Source organism: Meleagris gallopavo, chromosome Z (genome assembly GCF_000146605.3).
Source record: "Meleagris gallopavo isolate NT-WF06-2002-E0010 breed Aviagen turkey brand Nicholas breeding stock chromosome Z, Turkey_5.1, whole genome shotgun sequence".
NCBI classification, from domain to species: Eukaryota; Metazoa; Chordata; class Aves; order Galliformes; family Phasianidae; genus Meleagris; species Meleagris gallopavo.
Genome location: NC_015041.2, coordinates 21,984,902 through 22,006,686, shown reverse-complemented (window position 1 = coordinate 22,006,686; position 21,785 = coordinate 21,984,902). Strand labels below are relative to the sequence as shown.

The following is a 21,785-nucleotide window of genomic DNA, read 5'->3' as shown; positions in this document are numbered from 1 at the left end:
CGGCGAAGCGCTGCGGCGGCAGGTAGGGCCCGGGGCTCTTCTCTGAAGCGTGGGCGGGGGGGAGGGTGGTAGAGGCCTCTGAGCCACAAAGGTGGTTCCGTAGTCTGAGGGGGAAGCGGCGTTAGCGGGAAGAGAGGAGCTTCGTGACGGTGGTGAGGGAAAAGCGGAGCGAAGGTCCCACTGATGCTTCTGGAAGTTTGATCGAAGTCACGCTCGTTCAGCACAGCGCGGGGGTCTGTGGAATTCAGCTTGCAGTTCGGTTCCTTAGAAATAAGCCGAGTTGAGTGTTCTCTTCCAGGAGTGTCACTTTCTTGAGCAGAAGTGTTTTCCGTGGTGGCAACCGTCCACGTGGAAAATTATCTCCTGCTGAACAAAGAGTGAATGAAGTGGCTGGAAGGCAACTATGTTTTGACTGAGTTATAAACAAGAAAATGGGATGAGTGTTTTTCCTGGCGTGTATCTCTGCGCTCTGTAGCGTCCTGTTTTTTTTTTTTTTCAGGTTGAAGAGCTCACTAAGGAAATCCACAGTAGGAAGGAGAAAGACACATCTAGTGTTGAAGTACAAACCGAGGACTATGCGTGGTCACAAGCAGGTAGATGGGGTACTGGGTGTTAATCTAGAGCACTGCTGTGAACTGGCATCTTGGTTTTTTTGCTTTGCTTTTGTTTGTTTTGTATAAAACATGTTTCAAGTCCCTATCAGTAGCTGCATTAAACTTAGTAACCCAGCATCAGCTTTTAGACTGTTATTTGTTTATTCAAACGGTATTTTTTAGAACAGGATAAAGTGTAGCATGCACTGTATGTGAATTTGTGCCACATTACTCTGATATGTAGTAATCTCCAGCACTATACTAGTGTTTGTTGTTGTACCAATTCTTAAAGTATGTTAAAACGAGACACATTCAGTAAAAGTAGAATAATGCGTGTAGGCAGGACTTAGTAATGGATTTTTGTTAGACTACTTCTGTGCTTAAATTTTCACTTAGTCTGGAACTGTTCTGTGTGAAGTATTGCTTTGCTGGTTTGTATAACTTCAACTTCTTTTGCCTGCAGATTATTACTACTATGAAAATTATTACAATCACGCTGATGCTCAGGACTATGCATCTGAGTTACCAGTGCAGCACAATCATGGGACTGAAGGCACTGAGCATGATTTCGCAGAGGAGTTGCAGGTGGACACTAATATTCCTTTAACGGTGAATAGCACTGAAGTAGCTGAAAGTGGAGAAGAGGAAAATTTGATCCGAAATTCACAGGTTATAAAACTTTGGGGGTTTGATGAATTTTGAAGTCAGAAATCGATTGATATTTAATTTCATTTAAAAGTTGTTCTTTCAGCCTTTATGTCAGTGTGTGGAATGATCTGTGGTGAAGATGTAATAATGATAGCAGACTTTCTTATGCTTTCAGTTCTTTGTGTGTTCAGTGTAATATCAGTCCTAGATTTGCTTGAAAAAGTGTTGACATTCTAAAACAGATGTCCATTATGGGTCGGAAATACTAAATCTGGCTTTAGGAAGATCAGGGAAAAGAGAAGATATGGAATGAAAATTTGGTTCCATTATAATCAATAGGAATTTAGCAGTAAATTGCAGATTTTTAACTTCTTGTCTAATAGTCCCTTAAGCAATCAAGTCAATAGAGTGCTAATATTTTGTTTAAAATACTACACTGTAAAGTGCTGAGGAGACGAGGTTTTTTTAGAAGAAAATTGTTTGTTACTTTCTGGTCTTAGGAAGCAGAAGATAAATCCGTACCGGAGGGTTCTTTGGCAGAGAGCTTGAGAGCTGCTGCAGAAGCTGCTGTTTCACAGACTGGATTTATATATGATGAAAATACAGGGTTGTATTATGACCATAGCACTGGATTCTACTATAATTCGGTAAGTATAGTTTTCAGAATGCATGGCATTTTTTCTCAACTGCAAATGTTTTTGCAGAAGTGGTATAAGAAGAGAGCTAAGATCCAAGCTGGCTTTAAGTTCTGTGATGGTTATATTCTTCAATGTTTTTCGTAGGAGAATTGTTCAGAGTTCTCGTTTTGTCCTGTGAGATATGTGTATATACAAGTACATGTAGATGCAAGTATAAACAGTAACAAATTATACTGGAACTGCTCTGCTGAAAACAGGTTCTGTTTGCACCATTACATGCAACTCATTTTAAAAACAAATGTCATAGTAAATAAAACCAGTTGTTTTAAGTTTTATTCTACTCTTTGTTTTTACTCTTTTTATTTAAAGTCTCAAACTGCAACAATATCAGTGTTACCAGGTATGGATGTGATCATGTTATCACATAACCAGCAAAGATCAACACTTCAGTTCTCCAGTAGGTTTGAGTATTTTTTGGGGAGTGGGTGGAAATGACATAAAAGGTGTGTGTGGCACTTTCTTAGTGCCATCACAGAAATGATAATGCTATTTATTTTTTTTTATAAAGGAAAATCAACTGTATTATGATCCAGCAACTGGAATTTATTACTACTGTGATGTGGAAAGCGGGAGATACCATTTTCATTCACGAGTGGATCTGCAGTCTTATCAGACTTCTGGTTCTCAGCATGCCAAGGACAAGAAAGGGAAAAAGAAGAGAAAAGAACCAGAGTGGTCTACTGCAAATGAGTATAAGGTAACTTCAGAGCTTCTAGGAAAAAAAGTAAAAATGGAAAACCTGTATTATTTTGGTTTCTTCATTATGAGACTTAGAGGTCCTGGCATTTGGTGTTTAGAGGATGTATGCTTGTTTTCTGAAAGAGAGATGTATTTTGAACTATATAACGCAAGTTGCTTAAATGTAACTAGTGTTAAAATTTTTCCATTGAACTGTTAAAGACAGAACTTTTAAACTTGGTTTCCCTCACTTCTCAGTGTTACTTCATTAAAATACAGCTGCGTAGATCTTTAAAGTTTAATATCAGTGAAGCTCTTTGGCAGACTCTCTGAAGTGAAGTTAGGCTACTGTGTGCACTGTTTTTGCGAAAAATTCTGTGTACCCTCTTAGTGTTTTTATTTTTGGTCTTTGCTCTTTTTTAATATTCATGTGATGAATCCAAAAATTAAGGAAGGTTTTGAAAACTTAGAGACCCACCACTTTTTCTCCATGGCTGTCCTCCAGAGCTGATTGCATTGATGTTTTCATTATATCCCTGCCATCATTTGAAACTGATGAAATCTCTTGAAGTTCTGATTACTTTCATGTGTTCTTCCATTGGTATTTTTTTATCAATACGTTTTTGTTGTCCATGGCATATAAATAAGCTGAAATCTTAGTAAGTGCTGCCTGTAATTAACTTCTATTTTAAGTTACATTTTGTAGCTTCATTTCTATTTCTTCTGATTGCTAAGGAAATCTACCAAATAGTACAGTTAGTAAGTATCTTGGAAAAATGTCTGTTGTCACATGCGTATTAAAACTCATGAAGCCTTCTCTTAAAAAACACTGTTTCTGATGTTGAATCAAATTTATATGTTGCTGTTCTGCAGATTTGTTTTATTAGGATTTAATTCAGTGTGTTATTTTTGGTTTTCAGGGTTTTTAAAGCCACTATTATAACCACTGCATGTTTTCATTAGAGATTCCAGCACAGCTCATTTGTTGAAATCTGAAAGAATCACACAGTATGCAAGCATAATCATTATGTAACATCAGAACAGAGCTTAAAATTGTGTTTTCAGAGTTCAGGTTGTCTGAAAGATTGGAAATAGAAACTTACATTGTATGTTAGATGGATAATGGTAGTTGTTTGATTACAGAATTTGTGTTTATATTGTGGCTAATGATAACTTCATGTTGAACATTTCAGAAGATTAGGGTAGATACTTAGCAATGCTGAGTGTAATGCTTGTTTAGATACAGGGAGATGATGCAGTTGAAGCTAGTTAGCAGTTTTACCAGTGTCTAAGTTCTGGATGTACTGTGAGTAAATACAGAATTACCATTCTGAAACTCTCAAAAGGCATTGTTAATTCAGAACTTACCATGTGTTCAGAAAAGAAGTTGGAGAAATTGTAGGAATTAGCCTTCATCAAATAGTGCAATTAGTAAATCCCTTAAATTTAGTTTTGGGGTGAAGTTTTCCAAGTGACCTGAATGTACAAATATATTCAAACTTTTCTGACATACATAGCTCTAACGTAGAAAATAACATTGGCTATTTTGTGGGATCCCATCTCCATCTGCATATGTCATCCAGCTGTATTGCAAAGAGCTACTTGTCTTTAGCTCACTTAATGTTTAAGATACCTTTTCTATAAAGTTTGCACAGTCACAAGGTAGGAGGTAAACATCCACTTTTGACGATGAGTTTTACTGATAATGAATTTAGCTTTGTGAAATAATTCATTTTAACCAGCAAGCTAGCAGGAAAACTGTTTAAAATATGTTCTTTTGCAGACAGTTGTGTCATGGAAACTGGCACTTGCTATTTTGTTTATATTTTTTTATGAAAGAATTCAAAATTGACAGTTACTCTGCTTTAACTTTGGAAAAAAAGCTTTCCTATCATTCCACTTTTGTGTAAATGCACAATTAGATTTACAAAGCAAAAAGCACTTTATGGTCATATCTAACGCCTCTGAACACTAACTGATTTCTTGGACATCTTACTCTTTTCTTTTTTTTTTTTTCTTATCCCCTTAACCATTACAAAGAGGAGAATAATTTTTTTGTTGCCTGGTTTGTGAAGGGCTATCAGTGATAAAGCAGTATCAGAGTCTAATTCAGAGAATGTCAAAATATACTTGGACGTTATTATCATTCCCCAGCTGAGATTAGAATGCTTACAAGAAATGTGATCTGAAGAAGATTGTGAGCAGTGGATAGAAAGCTTGAGGTACACAATTACTTGTTAAGCTTGCTTGCTTTCTTTTTCAGTTAGGGGATTAAAAGTAAACAAATATTGATAGATATTCAGTACTATAATTTATACACAAGCAGTAAGGATGTTTAATAGTTGTACATATGCTCACCAAAAATATTTGTATATACGTAATATTGGTAGCTATACAGTTTTTACAAAAAAATTACTCAAGCCATTTAAATAACATTTCATCTCCTTTTAATCTAAAAATGACTAAACATCAAACAGATAATTTGCTGCTTCTGGTAACTGGAAGGGGTAGAGGTTTTTGTTGTTGTTGTTGTTGTTTTTGTTCTGATTTTTTTTTTTCTAAGTTGCAATTTTGTTTGTGGCTGCTGTGAAGTATTTGATGTGCTCACTATCTTACATATGCTGCTTACTTAAAAATAATACATTGGGATGATTAGCACTACAGAAATAAAATTTTTTCTCCACAAATATTGCAGTGTTTGTGAAAAAGCAATATAAATCTAAAGAATAAAATTACTCTAATAGTTAAGTAGATGTTCTTGTGTTTTTATGAAGCCAAATTACCACATAAGAAAATGTTAATGAGTCTCTGAAAAACAAATGTACTTGTAATAGCAAAAAAATATAAGGGGAGAGGGAACTCATAAATTAGTGTTTTCTTAGAAGTGTTCTTAATTTATTATGAGCTTTATGCAGAGATTCTTTTGGGACAAACTTCTTTATTATTAATAGTTTTCTTTCAAGCTTGCTGCCCATATGCTTGCTTTTAATAGACATTCAGGTGTTGTGTTTGACAAAACATAGAACTTAGACCATACGCAGCTTGCTTCTTGAAATTATAAGGCTTTAGTGTTTTTTTTTCTTTTTGCATTGATGGTCCAAGAAAATTGATTGAGAATTAGCATAATTGCTTTCTGCACAAAAAGTCTTTAAGTAAACAAATTTTGGTAAGTTTAAAAACCACTAAAAAAATCAACAAAAAGCCTCACAGTGTAGCATGGATATGATCTCTGATTCACTATCTAGATTCACATTTTCATACTAGTTGGAGAATAGGAGTTATGCAACAGTCATCATGTAGTTTTGTTTGCCAGATTAGGGTTTTGAGTGACGCATAGCAAAACTTAAGTGCTGTCAATAGACTCTGACCTATGACTTTTTTCCATAAATAATTTTTACAGTTTATTCTTGACTATTGTCTGTTGGATTTTATTCAGTGCGGTGCTCAAAATTAACTTCCACTGTACTCTTTACTACTATAGATCTGTCCTAATTACTGCAAGAGACAACACTTTCATAGTAGTATTTCCCATATGACTCTTGAAACAGTGATTTTTATTTTTATCACATGTAGTTTACTTTTTGCTGATATTCATCCCATCTTTAGGTACGTCAATTGACAGAAAACATGGCTAGTCTGAAGATTTCTTCTTTTGGATTGGCAGCTTCTGGTAAAGGTAGAGTTGAGACACCAAACACATTAGTCTGTGGATGTTTACCTTTAACCTTGATTTATATATTAAGAGAAAAAAGTATCTATTAGTTGATGTTTAGATACCTATTTCCCAAAAGAAATTACTCTTTTTTTTTTTTTAATTTAATCAACATCAGTTTATCTAAAAAGTAAACAAAAAAAGTAAATTGAAACACCATATAAGTAAAACATCTGAAGAAAACTTTGATGGTATTATGAATATTTGGGGAAAACACCTGTTTAGTATCACTATTTTTACATGGAATGTCTTGACTAATTGCACTACACATTCTTTAGGTAAGGCAGATGTGTGCTTTCACTGTTTCATAGCTTCCCACAAATGTATAAGATGACTTCATAATATAGGAAGAGCTTTACTCCCTTTGTGGTTTTTAGTTGGATTTTTGTACTGGAACTTCCAGTATTGCGTAGAGTAGAAGACGGTAATTGGAGTACTTGTGAAATGGTATTAGCAAGTGAAAGCTTGGTCATCTCAGTGAAAGATGTTGGGAAATGTTTCTTAGAACTATACCGTGTATACACAAAATAATTTGAGTTCTAATTTGTAGGTATACCAAAGAGTTGCATGAGCATATATGTAGCTCAGGTGTAATATAGAAAAACCGTGAAGTTCCTTGGAAAGAGCAAATTGTCTTTCTCTGTCATAAGAAAAAGTATAGTTAAATGTTTTAAATATTTTGAATATATAATTAAAAATACATTATTATTCATGTATGTAAGATGATACTTTTGATGGACTTTGTATGTGTATTTTGTGACTTGTTCTTTAGAAAGCAAAACTATCAATTCCTTCCATAGGATACAGGAGAACAATTTGCTGATTCTGAACTACTTCGCTTGTATTTTTCTCTATCTTTGTCAGAAATGTAGAAATAAGAACCACTTTAACCCTGTAGTTAAGAAATAGTTTATTATGCATTAGCTTCATCCCACCTCTCTATTTGATTATTAGGCTGACAGAGGAAAAGCCAGGCATCACGTAGTGATACTACTTTTAAAAGCTGAATGGTATAGAGGCAGTCTCTGTCCAACTTGCGATCAGTTTAGTGACTGTTTGGATAAGGCTAAAAGGCAAAGACTGTTTAGGCAAGGTGAAAATCATAAAAAAGAATATGTCTTAGTTCAGGATGTAACTACTATTAATAATAAGCATGTACTTTCATCCTTGTTATGTATCATAAATTTATCAAGATGAGTTAAATATCTTATTGAGAAATGAAGTGCACTGCTGGTATTTCAGTCATTCGAGATGCAGCTTACTGAATATTCTGTTTACTGATGGTTCTACTTGGTTTTTTAAAAGCAGTGGCTGTATGGAGACTATATTAGCTGTTTGCAGAGTTGCACATTCATATGTGCTGCATATGTTCTGTTTTATTTCTAGTGGTCATATATCACAAAAGAATTTCTTCAGAAGGAGACACTGCCAAATACTTTCAGCAGTCCCAGGCTTAATGTTTGGATATGATCAAAGTGTGAATTTTGATGCATATATGTGAAATCATTAAACGGTTTAAAATCCACAGTCTTTGGGAATGCAATTTGAAGATCCTTAAGTTTGTGCAAGAATTTCTAAACTTTCCTATAGCTAAAATATTTCAGGGGCTCAAATGAAAGTTTAAGGCAGATCTTAAGACACGTTGACTATGCATGATAATAGCTTTGTTTTTTAAATGCCTTTCATTATCTCCTGGCACAATCTTCGTTATAGACTTGCCAGAGAAACAGGTTTGACTGATATGTCTGATATGTCTATTGTTTTTCTGGGTCCAGGGTCTGTCAGTTGCTATTAAATCCTGCATTAAATGCTTCTGCCTTTTGCTTGATGTTACTTGTTAGGTAATCATTCACTTCAAGTATCAGTTCAGTGTTTTTTCTTTGTTGTCCTCTTGCTGTTGACATACATGGTTTTTTTTTGTTTTTTTTTTTGCTGTCTGATGCCACAGTGGCCAGTGTTAACTCAAATTGAGCTTTTGCTTTTGTTGTCATCTTTTCCCTGCATGTGTGAACTACAGCTCTCTATTCTTCCTGTGAAGTCGGATCTTGCTTCCAGAGGTCATACTTTAGATATTTTTTGCCTTAGTGCCAGGAGAAGTTCACTGTTCCTCCAGCCTGTCTTCTGCCCTGCTTGCTTGACTTATGGCACAGTGGGGTAACCTGCTCCTGGGCTTTTAAAAGGTGGTTGTTGACAAGTGACCAGCTCTTGTGGATACCTAAACCCTCAAGAATGGATTCTCTGGAGGACACTGCTGACTAGCTCTCTGAGAAATTTAGTCTGCTCTTTCAAAGTCCAGGGTGGCAACTCTGACCTTTTTTCTCCTGATAATAAAAGATTTTGAACTATTTCATTATTGGCTGTGGCCAAGACAGCCACCTGTTGTCACCTGTCCCTCAAGGCATTCCCTATTCTCAAATAACAGGTCTGGGAGAGTGTCTTTCCTAGTTGGCTCACTCAATACTTGTAACAGGAGGTTATCTTTAACATGTTCTAGGAATTTCCCAGACATGCTTGTTATGGCAGTATGTTATTCTTATTTTATGTCTGAGAAGCTCTGAGAAAGGACCGAAGTTTCCAATTCATCCCATTTTGTTCCTCATACAGTTTGTATTGGCATACAAGCTTTACAGATGTTTCTTTCTAGACTCCCTGGAGCAGTGTAGATACTACCATTGGGCTTGTCACCTTCAGATGGTGCTGTACCATTGCCGGGCTTAATCTCAGTGCTCCTAATAGTATTCCCTTCCCCTATCAATGCTAGTTTAAAGTCTTCCTGGTCAGTCTCACCAGATTTGGGGATGTTACAGACAGCGAAAAGATCATGATGTGGATGAACTGTGCAACACTTACTTTTGGCCAGATTACTGTATCACTGAAAATCAAAAACGCAGGCATTGGGTTCATTGTTGGTCTTTTTTTCAGCCCATGAAATTACAGATTTTTCCATCATAACTTAATAATCTGTCTGCCATGCTGTAGAGATATCTGTTGCAGTAAAAAACAGATTCCCAGTAGAACCTGTTCCACATAGCACAAATTAGACATAGAAGCTCTTCACAGGCTTTTGTTTAAGTTAAGTTTTGAAAGGAAAGAGAGCAAAAAAGAGTTAGCATTTCTGATTTGTGGAACCATTCTGGGGGAGGAGGGGGACAAGAAGAGAAAAAACAGGTGTAAATTACACTGAAGATTAAAGAAGCTTAAAATAAATTGCAAGAATTGTGTTAGGGACAGAAAAATCATAAAAACAAAAATGGAAATTAGTCAATGATGTTTATAGTTTTGAGAATAAGAGCAAGGATTGTAACTTTTTTTTTTTTGTAAGAAAAGCCAGAAGAGTTAAGTTGAGATTGGAAAAGGAGTGTAATCCCACTAATCAAGTAGATGATGATCTCAGTTATATCCAGTATAGGACATAACATGTGCAGAACTTTCTTGAAATGTAAGCAGTTTTTAATAGTTTTAAAATAATTGCTAATGAAGAATTTGATTCTAGGCTGATAGTGGACTGGAGTGGACTTAGACTCAATCTGTAAAGAATACAACTTTCCTCAAGTGTGATTTCTGTAACTCTTCTCCAGGATATGGACACAGAAGAGCAGAAATCATCTAACAATTTGAATTGCTTTTCCACTACTGAGCAAGTTAGTTCTATTGAAGAACAAGAGTCTCCTAATGCAAGAAAGAAGACAAAAATGGACACAAAAGTACGAAACAATCTAAGAGCCAAAGAATCAATTTCTACAGACAATATGAATTCTCATTCACACAAAAGTACACCAGATGCTGCAGCATATACAGATGACAGTAGAACAGTAGACACAGAAAGTGAGCCAGAAGAAGGTGAAATTACAGATTCTGAACGTGAACCTTATAGCAGCAGTACAGATGAAGTAACAAGTGAAGAGACCAGTGATTCAGAAGATTCAGAAAATGAAGGTGAATTATTGTACCTTTGTTGTATGATATTACTCTCTTTTTCCAAGTTCCCATTAAGGAAAAAAAAAAAATGTGAAGCAGTTTGGATAATAATAGATAAATAAAAGCATCTAACTTGAGATACTTAGGAGTAAAAAACGTTATATGTTACCAGTGTTTCTTTATTTTTGTTTACAGTGTGGGTGGAACTAATTAGTGGTGTTTTTGTAAAAGCTGTTAGAGCTGTAACTGCCTGGGCATATGTGAAAACCTCAACAGTAGAATAAACTTGTTTACATTAGGGTAGTGATGAGAATAGGAAGTCTGTTGCTAAAATTAAAGATCTTAGCACAGACCTCGCAGTAATTCTGTACTAGTTTTTCAATTAATGTATGGTATTTCATAGAATCATCTAGGTTGGAAAAGTTCGACCATCAGCTTGACCTACCCAGTCCCATCACTAAATCTTGTATTTCTAATGCTGTTCATAAACAATTAAATGTAATTCAGTGAGAGATGACATCCACTGTGGTGAAAAGGAGTATTTGGTAGTATTTGAAATCTTTTGAGTATATTCTTGTGGCAATATATAAGAAATAGGTATATAGAGAAAAACATGTATGTTCTTTTGCACTAAATAATGTTAGGGTCTTAGGACCTCAAGAACTGAATGCTTTTTTCTGATGGTGAGAGTGAGGGAAAATGTGGAAAGATAACAAGTAACTGGTACATGCAAATGACACTGGAAGTCATAAGAAGTCTGTACTGCAGCCTGGGCCCTGCTCGGGGTTCTAACAGTCAAGTTTGTTTCTTCTGCTTTCGTTCCTTCACTTTCTCAACTACTCCAGTTCTGATTGATTAATGCCATTCAGAATGTCTGAATGCTGATGCTAGCAAGAGTGCTTTCTCTTACTAATTTTCTAAAAATTCACTGGAGTGCCAAAATACTTAAGAATGAAGATGGTATCTCTTCTTACAACTTTTTATCTACTGTCTTCCACTTTTGCCAATGTGTTCCTATCTGAGACCATTGGAAACTGTTGCTGCAAGTATGCGTCCAAGAACAGAATTCACACAGCTGTTGGAACATTAATTAACAGAGGAAAAGAGAATATGCATCTGTAGGCTCATGTTATCTGAACTTACGCTTAAAGATACTGAGTAAAATCAATAAAAATTTATTTGATAGCAATTATCTAATACAGAGTTTAATTTGCATGAGATTTGTGATGGGGCCTTCTGAAGAGTAGTTGGTCAGTCACTCTAGTTTTGACAAATGGGCGATACTAGTAAATTCTGTTTATATTTTATGGCTGTACGTAAACAGTTATGGACGTGTAAAGGAGAACTATTTTTTGATTGAAAATTTAGCGTGGAGACACAAAAGCCTAAAAACAGTAGTCTAATCAAATTTTTCTCTCAGATGTACTTATACTTTTCTTTTTCTGAAAGTTCACAGGGTTGTGCCAGAAAATTGCAGAGTGTATATCAGTTACTGTCAGAAAACTGTGGACTACAGGAGTAAAATTGTTGGTAACTTTTTTTTCTTCATAATTGTAGATGAAGAAAAGATTTGGCCTCCTTGTATCAGAGTCATTGTAATAAGGTCACCAGTGCTACAGACTGGATCACTTTATATTATCACAGCTGTGAAACCTGCTACAATTGGAAGGTAAAACCGAGTGAAATTTGTTACTTATATCTGAAGTTGTACTATCTTTCAGGGCAGCATAAGCCACTGGGGATTGTTTGTCCCCACTGTTCCTGTTTGTTCTGCTAGCCTTCAGTAGCTGGAGGTTTACTGTCTTAAGATAAGATCACAGTAAGAAACTTCAGCTATGTCACATAATGTCGTATTTACTATGATAACAACATACGTATTTTATGAAGTTCAGAAGTCATGGTAACTCAGTATTTTGACTAAGTTCTAATAGCAACATAGCTGGAAGTTAAGAAAAAAAGTACGCTTTATTTCTGTGCCACTAAGATAACTCCTTCAATAATTTAGAGTCATAAGGAAGCATAACTTGGGCTTCTCATTTGAATCCCAGTAGGGTTGATTCTCCACTTTGAAATAATATGCTGCATTATTTGCTAGCCTGCATGCATTCTTTAAGTTCTGATATTTAATACAAAATAGATTTCATCATAGTGATGATTAATTTAATGACAAATTAATGCTTTCTTCAGTGCCTACTAAAATCTTCACTCATTTTTAACTGCTTTTATCTGATGCTGATTTGTATTTTGATTTGCTTCTGTATCTGGAGGTTTCTAGGCACATTTATGTGAAATTCAACCGTTGAAAATGCTTCGGTTTCCGTATAGTTCCTTTAGTAGCTGTATTGTTTCTTCATCCTCTAGTTAAAGAACTAACATGTAAATCTGTTCATCTTCCTTTCCAGTATCTTTGAACGAAAAATCTGTATTTTTAATAATTTGTAATAATTTATATGTATTGCTTTTATAACTTGTCTAATTCTATGAAGAAGTCAGCTTCAGTCTAGAAGACTGATGCCAAGATGCACTGCAGAACTCGAGGATGCAGTGTTCAGAATGGTATCCACAGGTCTTGAATGAAATGAAAAGTTCATGTAGAAATGTCAAGTTCATAGAGTTAAAAAAAAAAAAAAAATGTATAGCATTATCATATATTACTGTGTAGTTTACAAAAGGCCAAAAGCAAATTAAGTAAGGTCATACATTGTGTATATTGTAAGATAGTACTTCTGTATCTGTAAAACTTGCAGATAGTGCAGAAGAAAAGCATGGTATTAAGGTTCAGTTGAAATGCACCTTTTGTAAGCTATTATTTGAGCTATTTCTGTCTTGTCACAATTTATGTATTACCTTGATTTTTCAGAGAAAAAGATGTTGGTCACACACTTCAAATTCCTGAAGTTGGAGTCAGTAAGGTAACTCTTGTTTTTCTCTGCTAATAGGTAGATCTACATCTGGATAAAACTTTATTTCCTAGCTTTTCGTTTTACCAAATCGTGAGGGCTTCTTTAGCAATGAAGCTAAGAAAAAAGCATACAATAGTTTGCTCTGTGAAAATATAATGTAAACAGCAGTCTGATTTCATATTCTAGAAAAGCAAAGATTTTTTGTTCTGTTTTTTTTTTTTTTAAATTTAATTGGAGTTTTAGTAATGCACAGTTAATTACATTTTGAATCCTGAGTATATTAGTAATTGAACTTCAGGAAAATGAGTGGTTGTGTTAGATATTGATTGTATAGTAAAATATTGGTGTCGGCTAGGTGGAACCAGGTATAGAAAAAATCCAATCCTTACCGCTGAGCTTAGAGAAACAGGTTGTGTTTTATTTTTAAGACAACTGTGTGAATGTGTAAGTGATGTACAGAGTGTTTGAAAATATAACAATTTTTTGAAGCGATGTTGCCATAGAATATTATTTGTACTGAAGAAGGATTAAAAATAAATTATTTGCTCGAGTTTGCTAACTACTGCAACACAGACCATAAATATAGCTCTCTCAATTCAACGTAAGTTTATAGATCTGTAATCTAAATAAAAAAGTCAGTAAAACACTTACAAATGCCTGTATCTTAAATAAGCTTTATTAAATCTGTTTCAGATGATAGTTCTAATTAATAACAAGTGTAACATTTTATACTGAAACTTTCTTAGAGATGATCTTTTCTTGCTATTAATGACATTTTCTGGCTTGTATTTGAAACTGGGTTATAAAACAGCCAGAGTTTTTATATTTTCTCTCTTGCTTCTTAGCATAGCTAACAATATTTACCAATGTTTTGTGGAACCGAAGTTGCTCTAAAATACTTTTCATTAAAATAAGTGTGCAGGAGTTACTCCATTTTGCAAATGAAGAGGCACACACATGAAGACATATCTCTAGAAACCATGACATATCTCTAGAAAGTTACTACCAGTTTATCTACTTAGCTACTACATTACTACTCACAGTTGATAGCTGTGGCACTAATTTTTCTTAAAGTGAGATTGAAATAAATAACTCCCTGCAGATTTAGCATCTTTAGAAGTACTTTTGGTTCATACTACTTACTAGAACAGAGATAAAACTAAAAATACTAAGCAGATTATCTAGTGAATTTTTCCACTATTACAGATGTAAATCAAATAGTATAAATTTGTGAAATACTATTTTAACTTAGTGAATACAGCAAATGCTCTGGCAAGTAGCACCTGCAATTAAGTAAGAAGGGGTTTGGTTTTAAATGAACGCTTTCTTCACAGATTGATTTATGTTTTTTCACTACTGTAGCAAAAGAGGTCTTTGTCAAATTTGAAATTCACTTGTATAGATTCTCTGATTTTATTGGGAGTCTTAGTAGATTGTGGAAGATATTTTAGTTTGCTTAGTGGCCATTTTTGAAGGTAATGTATTTGTTTGGAAATTGGTTCCTGTGTTTTCAGGAAGACTGAGTTTTCTCTGTTCTGTCACATAGCACCAATATCCATATAGAATTGCAATAGATCTTTTTAAAAATTTGTTTGTTAGACTTTGATATACTGCCTATGAAATGACCTAAAACGAACAGGAAATAATGGGTAGTGATTCTACCCTGACCAGTAAGGTGCAAGTAAAAGTGAATTACGTGAAATTTATGCAAACGTGGCGCTTTCAGCTGTTTCAAATGTGAAAGTAATCTGAGCCCTTTAAACTGAGATCAGATTTTTTTAATTACATTTCTCTAAGTGTCTTCTTTATGTCTTCCAGAAAGAGCAAAATTAAGAGTGCTCAAAAATATCTTACAAGGAAAAAATACCATTTATTGCTAGGAACAGATAAAAATTGTTCATTACTGTGTCTTTCAATCCTTTAAATGAAGCATACTTTCTATCTATTGAGACAGTTTATGGTCCAAACAGATTATTAATAGAACATGTTAGCTTGTGATGTTACCACCCATTAATGTACATTTTAAAATGCTTAGAATGTTTTGTTAACTTTGAGTACCAAACTCACACAGCTAAGAGGCTCCCAAATACATTCTGAAATTTTACTTTAAAACAGCATTTAAATTGTCAAGTATTTGCTTAATGAGAACACTTCAATTACTCTTCTATTTATCAGTTCCATGCAGAAGTATATTTTGACCATGATTTGCAAAATTATGTTCTTGTGGATCAAGGCAGTCAGAATGGAACAGTTGTTAATGGAAATCAGATTTTACAGGTGAGTATTTGCTGTTACAGTGCTGTGTACATTGCAGAAAACTAATCATGTGGTTATTTTAAACATGTCATGGCAAATTGCTAACAATATTGTTGTTCCTTGATTTCCTTCAGGTTTTAGGGCCATTCTTTATATTTTATGTTTGCTTTGTATTAGGAATTAGAAAAATTCTACTGTTATTAGAGTTGCTAGAGTGAAATACCTACTGTATTTTAAATGTTTACCTGCACTTGTTACTTCAGACTTTAGCAGTCTGAATTATGAGCAGTATTCATGTAATAGCATTGGTGCCCTGAATGAGTAACTAATAACTATGGCTGCCAAAACTTTCTTTTGCTGTAGCCTAAAACGAAATGTGATCCATACATCTTGGAGCATGGTGATGAAGTGAAGATTGGTGAAACTGTGCTTTCTTTTCATATACATCCTGGCAGTGACACTTGTGATGGATGTGAACCAGGTCAAGTCAGAGCACATCTTCGCCTGGATAAGAAAAAAGAATCTTCTGGTTAGTTATGTTATCATTGAATATAGTAGTTTTTTAAATATTATTATTGATGCTTATCTTATAAATAATTAAAAAAATATTGCAGAGTTCTGATGTTATTTTCTTCTCAATTGAGAATAGTTCTGCAATACATGATAATGTGTATTTTTTTTGGCATGTGTCTGTGTAATTATCTTTTATTTATCAGAATAAAATTTTGTCTTCTATTGGAAAAGAGTTACAATATTAATTAGAAATTGAATCCTGTGTTCTTCCTTTTAGTTTGCCCAGCACTTAGTAAAGAAGAGAGAGAGTTAGTCAGAAGAAAAGCATTAAAACAAATACGGGTAAAGTATGGTTTACAGGTGAGTTTACAGAAAATTAAATGTTTGAGATCTACATCTACTCCATGATTCCTGTTTTAAGCCATAAATTTCAGTGAATAAAGAAAGCTTTCAGAGTCCTGAGTCTGATGGTTTAACTCAAGCATGTCATTTGTACACTAAATCATTACTTACAGACTTCTGAAGGTAGAGCAGTGAGGTCATCAGAAATAAAGAATCTAAATATTTTTTGTCTTTAATCTGTTTGTAAAGAACACAGAGTATGAAGGCAACAAAGCAGTGAAGAATCCAAAATATAAAGATAGAGCAGGAAAACGCAGAGAGACCATTGGAAGTGAAGGAACTTTCCAGAGAGGAGATACTCCAGCTTCTGTACATATGTAAGTTTGTTTGGATGTTAAAAAAAAAAAAAAAAAAAAAATCCTCACAGTCTTCTAATGAATTGTACAGAACTATGGCAAATATCAGTTACTTAAGATACAGTTTGTTAGCTTATGAATTACCTGTATATAGTATATCAGGAGAACTAGAAAACAGCTATTCTCACTTCCCAGTTCATATGCTATTGTTATTAACTTCTTGTTTTCCCTTATGGAATTCAGCTTGGCTGTTACGATGGCTAAATCGCTGTCTTATCTCAAAAGACATGGAAATCGACCATTGCACTACTGACACCTCTGATGCCTTGAATAGCCTCTGTGTTTTGTCTCATCCCAGTAATGGCACATATGCAAGTTTTTCACCTGCATAATTTCTTTCAACTGTCAATATCCAGCCTTTCATAGTGTATGCATATTTTTACCTCTTAAATTACACTTATTTTAATCTTCCTTTTAAATTATTCCTTTGCTTCTCTACTTGCTATTTTGTTTTAAAGAAACATGATCTTGTAGGTGCTTGTAACTTAGTAGAAGGAAATGTGAGACAGTGAAATGTGTGTTTGAATCATTTGGTGGGAAGTAGTGATCCTGCCTTCTCATTAGTGCAGTTGATTCCCACCCTCCTGTACTGTATTTTGTAGGTCCTGAAGTCAGCAAATAGAATGTGTTTTAAAGTTGGTAATGACCAGAGTCTTGGAATAGCTTTAATATATTCATGAGAAAAGAAGCATAGAATCATGGAGGTTAGAGAAGACCTTCAGGATGATCAAGTCCAACCCTCAGCCAGACCTACCAAGTCCCTTAACTAAACCGTCTGCTAGTGCCATGTCTGCACATCTCTTAAATGCCTCCAAGAATGAGGACTCCACACTCAGCTGGGCAGCCTCCTACAGTGCTTAATTACCATCTCTGTGAAGAAATTTCGTTTCCAATGTAAGCCTCCTCTAGTGCAACTTGAGACTATTTCCTTGCTTCCAATCACTTTTCACCTGAGAAAAGAGAGCAACATCCTCTGCAGTCTTTCAGTTATTTGTGGACAGCAATTGAGGTCTCCTTCTGGCATCCACACTGAACAACCTCCTCCCATTTTCCACATAAGTTTTGTTTTCAAGTCCTTCACCATCCCATTGCTCTTTTCTGCACACTTTTGAGCAACTGGCTATCCTTCTTGTAGAGAGGCACCCAAAATTCAAGGTAGCGTTCAAGAACTTGCGAAGAAGGCAGTAGGGCTTTCTGGGTAGCTCTTGATAGAAGAGTGTTTGGGTCCTGGTTTCTAGAGTTGCATATGTATGAACATTTCTATCCTTCAGTATTTGAGAAGAGAGCATATACTTTGACTCTTGCTTATCAGTCTTCTTAAACTTTCTTTAAAGTGAAATCAGCAACAGCAACAAAGGACACAAAATGTTGGAGAAAATGGGATGGAAAAAAGGGGAAGGCCTGGGCAAGGATGGCAGTGGTATAAAGGACCCAGTAAGTGTCTCTGGCTTTTGCGTAGAGTACAAAGAAATAGAGATGCATCTGCAGTGGAAAATGTCTAATTATAAGACATGATTCACTTTAAACATTTCAGAAGTGTTCGTAGGAGGGAATAATCTCAGTATAAACTCAGATCAATTTTACTTTTATCAGTGAAGTATTGTGAAATTTTTCGGTGGTTTCATCACCTCAGTAGAAAATGACTGTAATATTCATTGTTGTTAGGAAACTGAACAGGGATGAGAGATATCGGATTAATAATCTCCAATTTGAGTACAAAGCATGGAGGAAAGTTGAAGTTTATATAAATAATGTGAATTCAAGATTGATAGAATTCTTCATCTTTGAAAGTTAAATAGCACAAAACTCAAACTAGAGACTGAGCCAATGAGAGGAAAAACTGGCTAAAGCCACAAATATCTAGATTTGATCTCGATTTAACACTTTAGTTTTAGATGTTCGTGTATGATCTAGGTAAATTAGAACTGTAACAGAATTGCCTGGAGGGGAAAGATTTGTATTATGAACTAGGGCTTTAAGTATGTAGAATATCTAACAGTTATGACAATCTTTAATGTATTTGACAGATCCACCTTCAGTTACATAAGATGCATGCGGGTTTGGGTACAAGTAGACCAACCTCAATTGAAGATATTCAGATCGTCCCGAGCAAGAATAAGAAGAACTGGGATAAAGCAAGAGAAAGGTTTGCTGAAAACTTTCAGGAACCTAAATCACAAAGAGATATGCCTAAGAGTACACCTTGGGTTAGGGGGACTGCAGAATAAAGTATCTAGTTCCACACCAGGATGGGTAATACCTGTGTATAAATAGTTGGGAGAGAATTTATTTTTATTCTCTTTTTCTTTTGCTAAAGCAGAGTTTTGGTGATATGTAAAATACAGTTGTGAAAAAAAAATATGCAAGATTAACTTGAGTATGTTAATTGGTTTTCTGTAGTCCTCATGCTTTTATAAAAACACATTTTTAATAAATGAATGAAATATAGGGGATATTCAACCTTAAGTACTTGAAGAAGAATCTTATCATGAGCAGGAAGTTTCTTCAATTCTGTTTTTACCACAGATGTTCATGGAATGTCAAAGCATCTGTTAAGTTTAAATACAATGCTTTTAACTTTTGAGCAGTGTTTTAAAAGGAAGCTGAAACAAACGCTCCTTCACCTCACCAAGCACAATGAACAGAATGTTGCATTGCCTTTTCCTCTCTTGTATGTTTATTCACTACTGTCATGAAATGCTCAGCAACCAGGTACATCACTCTTAAATTCATGCAGTCCACTACTAGCCATGTCTCAGCTTACCTTCAGTGGAAAAAAATTGTTTTTTAATGATCCATTAGTACAGTTTAGAAATAATACAGTATTCCATGAAATAACAAACTTTGAAGAATACAATGTTCAGAGGACAGCTTGTAGCAAAAATTTTCTTCTGTGAAGAATTTGATTGAAACTTGCTTAATAAATCTGTATCATGCCTTTTAAAACAGGAGGTATGTTTAGAAAACTGCTGTCTGTGTGTATTGTTTATTAACTTCTTGTTCTGATGCATCCATTGCTGGCAATGGAGTTTCTGCCAGAAAAGAAAGCAACAACAACCAGCGCATCTTTGGTGGGAAAAGGTTTGCCAAACTGAAGCTAACAGCTTGGTATTTATTCACTGTTCCTAAACATAATAAATTATTATAAATTTAAGCATTGTGCTTCTTGATACTCTTGCACATATGCAGGATATGAGTGCTCTTCTAAAATGAGAAAAACCCACTTTTTTAGAACATTTAACTTAACATCAGTGTACAGTTAGTAATTTAGCTACAAGCACTCTGAAAGCCTGCAGCAGTATTGGTTCATTAAAGTCAGTTCACCGCTTGCTTTTTTAAGTAGCTGTTCTTTCACAGTTTTAGCTACAGCTATGAATTACAACTTCATCTTTTCAGAGGTCATCTAGCTGAGGAAAGCATGGTTCCATATTAAACGCTCATACAGTAATTTTTAGTTTGCTGAGTGTCTTTTAAAAAAAGGAAAAAGTTGATCTGTACAGTTTTCATGTATGTTTTATATTGAAAAGAACATATTTTGTGGGTACCTCAGCTGAACCTTACCTTACCTCTCTCCCCAGTGACCAAAGTCACACCTCTGGTAAAAGTCAGTCACTATTTTATTGTTGCTAAGCAAAATACAATGTTAAAAGATTTGAGTTTGCGTTCTGTCAAATTTGTGAAGTTAATTCCTTCAGACACATGCACAGCCTCCCAGTCCAGCACTTCACAGACGTTTCCTTTTGGTAGTGCAGAAGCTTCCTTTTTCAACAAATAATTTTTGTATAAAAGTTTGAAGCCTAGTCTCAGTTTAGTGCTGGCATGACAGTGACAAATTCCATTATCTCTTGGTGCTGCCTGGGGAAACAGGAAAAACAGTTCCATTAATACACAGCGTTGTTCAGAAAAAAAGTGAAAAATAAGGTATGACTAATCCTCATCAAGCAGTTGTGTAGCTTTATTGAGTAGAAAGACGCACACTGAGCTAAGTAAGGCTCTTATCCCCTACCTTAATCACCCCTTAGTAAGTTTAAAAACGAATAGGGTAGGAGCCTTTTGTGGCATTCCAGCCTTATGTGCAAATGCAGTATCGCTTTCCCTCACGTGAGCAGGGAAACATGAGTTGCTTTTGCACCGTTATAATTTCGGAGGCCGTAACCAGTAAGATACAGCATCGAGTTAAACTGTCTTACCTTCTCAGTCCTCCAGACATCCTGTCAGCTCTTCCAACTTGCGCTACAATCACCACACAGGCAAAACTACTTTTCTGCATGGCCAGAGTCAAACATTTTAGCAGTTTACTGTGTATATAAAGTAATATTGCCAGTGCGTGTAATCTTAAAGCCATTAAGAACAGTAACAGCTTTATATAAACAAAATAGTTTATACAGACCTAACAGGGAATTTTGCAAAGTGCCAGTTTTCCAAACGTACTTGGGAATCTAAAACAGACTTAAGTGCAATACGTTCCTATCTTCAGTGCCGAACACCTCAGCAGTCAAGTAAAAACGCCGAGCACGTTCATCGCCGAATGAAAGCCATGGGGTTAAGCCCCCAGGGGCTCTGAACTCTGTTAAGTGACGAAGGCTTGGTCTGCCGAGCCGCGGTCGCTCCCGCGCAGCGCTGTGCCTGCCGCTCGGGCCGCCCCTCCCGCCGCGGGCCGTCCTTACCTCCCCACGCGGCCGCAGCCATCTTGTCCGTCCGTTCCGCGCGGGGGAGCCCGAAGCAGGGCCGCAGGCCATGGGCGAGGCCCCACTGGTTTGAAGAGTCTTAAAGCGGTGGGCTGCGGAGCTTGACCGTGAGGCCTCTGAGGCAGCGGTCGCGAGAAGAGGAAGAGGAAGGGGAAGGGGAAGAGGAAGAGGAAAGAGGAGGAGGAGCCGAAGGCGAAGTGCTGCGCTTTTACTCCGTGCGTGCTGGTCGGGGTGGGCGGCAGCTGACGGAGCAGGAGGAGGGTGGCAGCGCCCAGGGCACGCGGCCGCTGAAGGAAACAGGAAGCACAGACTGCTGTGTTAAAAATATGCATCTAAATGGGGTTTTGAACATTTAGGATCAAATATTATCCTGAGAAGAATGAGTGGAGTCCCAGGAATGATTCTGAGGGAAACGACAGG

The 21,785-nt window shown here is 35.7% G+C and overlaps 1 protein-coding gene and 1 non-coding gene across 2 annotated transcripts; one reads left to right on the top strand and one right to left on the bottom strand.

Annotated features, from left to right (window-relative positions):
• Position 1: 1 nt before the first annotated feature.
• Positions 2 to 19,831, top strand: AGGF1 (angiogenic factor with G-patch and FHA domains 1; the record flags this gene model as incomplete). The annotated part of the gene is made up of 14 exons (XM_031557262.1): positions 2 to 22; positions 500 to 593; positions 1,057 to 1,262; positions 1,742 to 1,888; positions 2,448 to 2,636; positions 9,908 to 10,265; positions 11,805 to 11,916; positions 13,108 to 13,159; positions 15,326 to 15,427; positions 15,770 to 15,935; positions 16,197 to 16,279; positions 16,511 to 16,638; positions 18,012 to 18,111; positions 18,705 to 19,831. Coding segments are annotated over 14 exons (1,959 nt in total), but the record flags the coding sequence as incomplete, so codon positions are not given.
• Positions 19,832 to 20,753: 922 nt separating this feature from the next.
• Positions 20,754 to 20,882, bottom strand: LOC116217577. The gene has a single exon (XR_004162270.1). It is a non-coding gene; the product is annotated as a small nucleolar RNA SNORA47 (small nucleolar RNA).
• Positions 20,883 to 21,785: the final 903 nt, after the last annotated feature.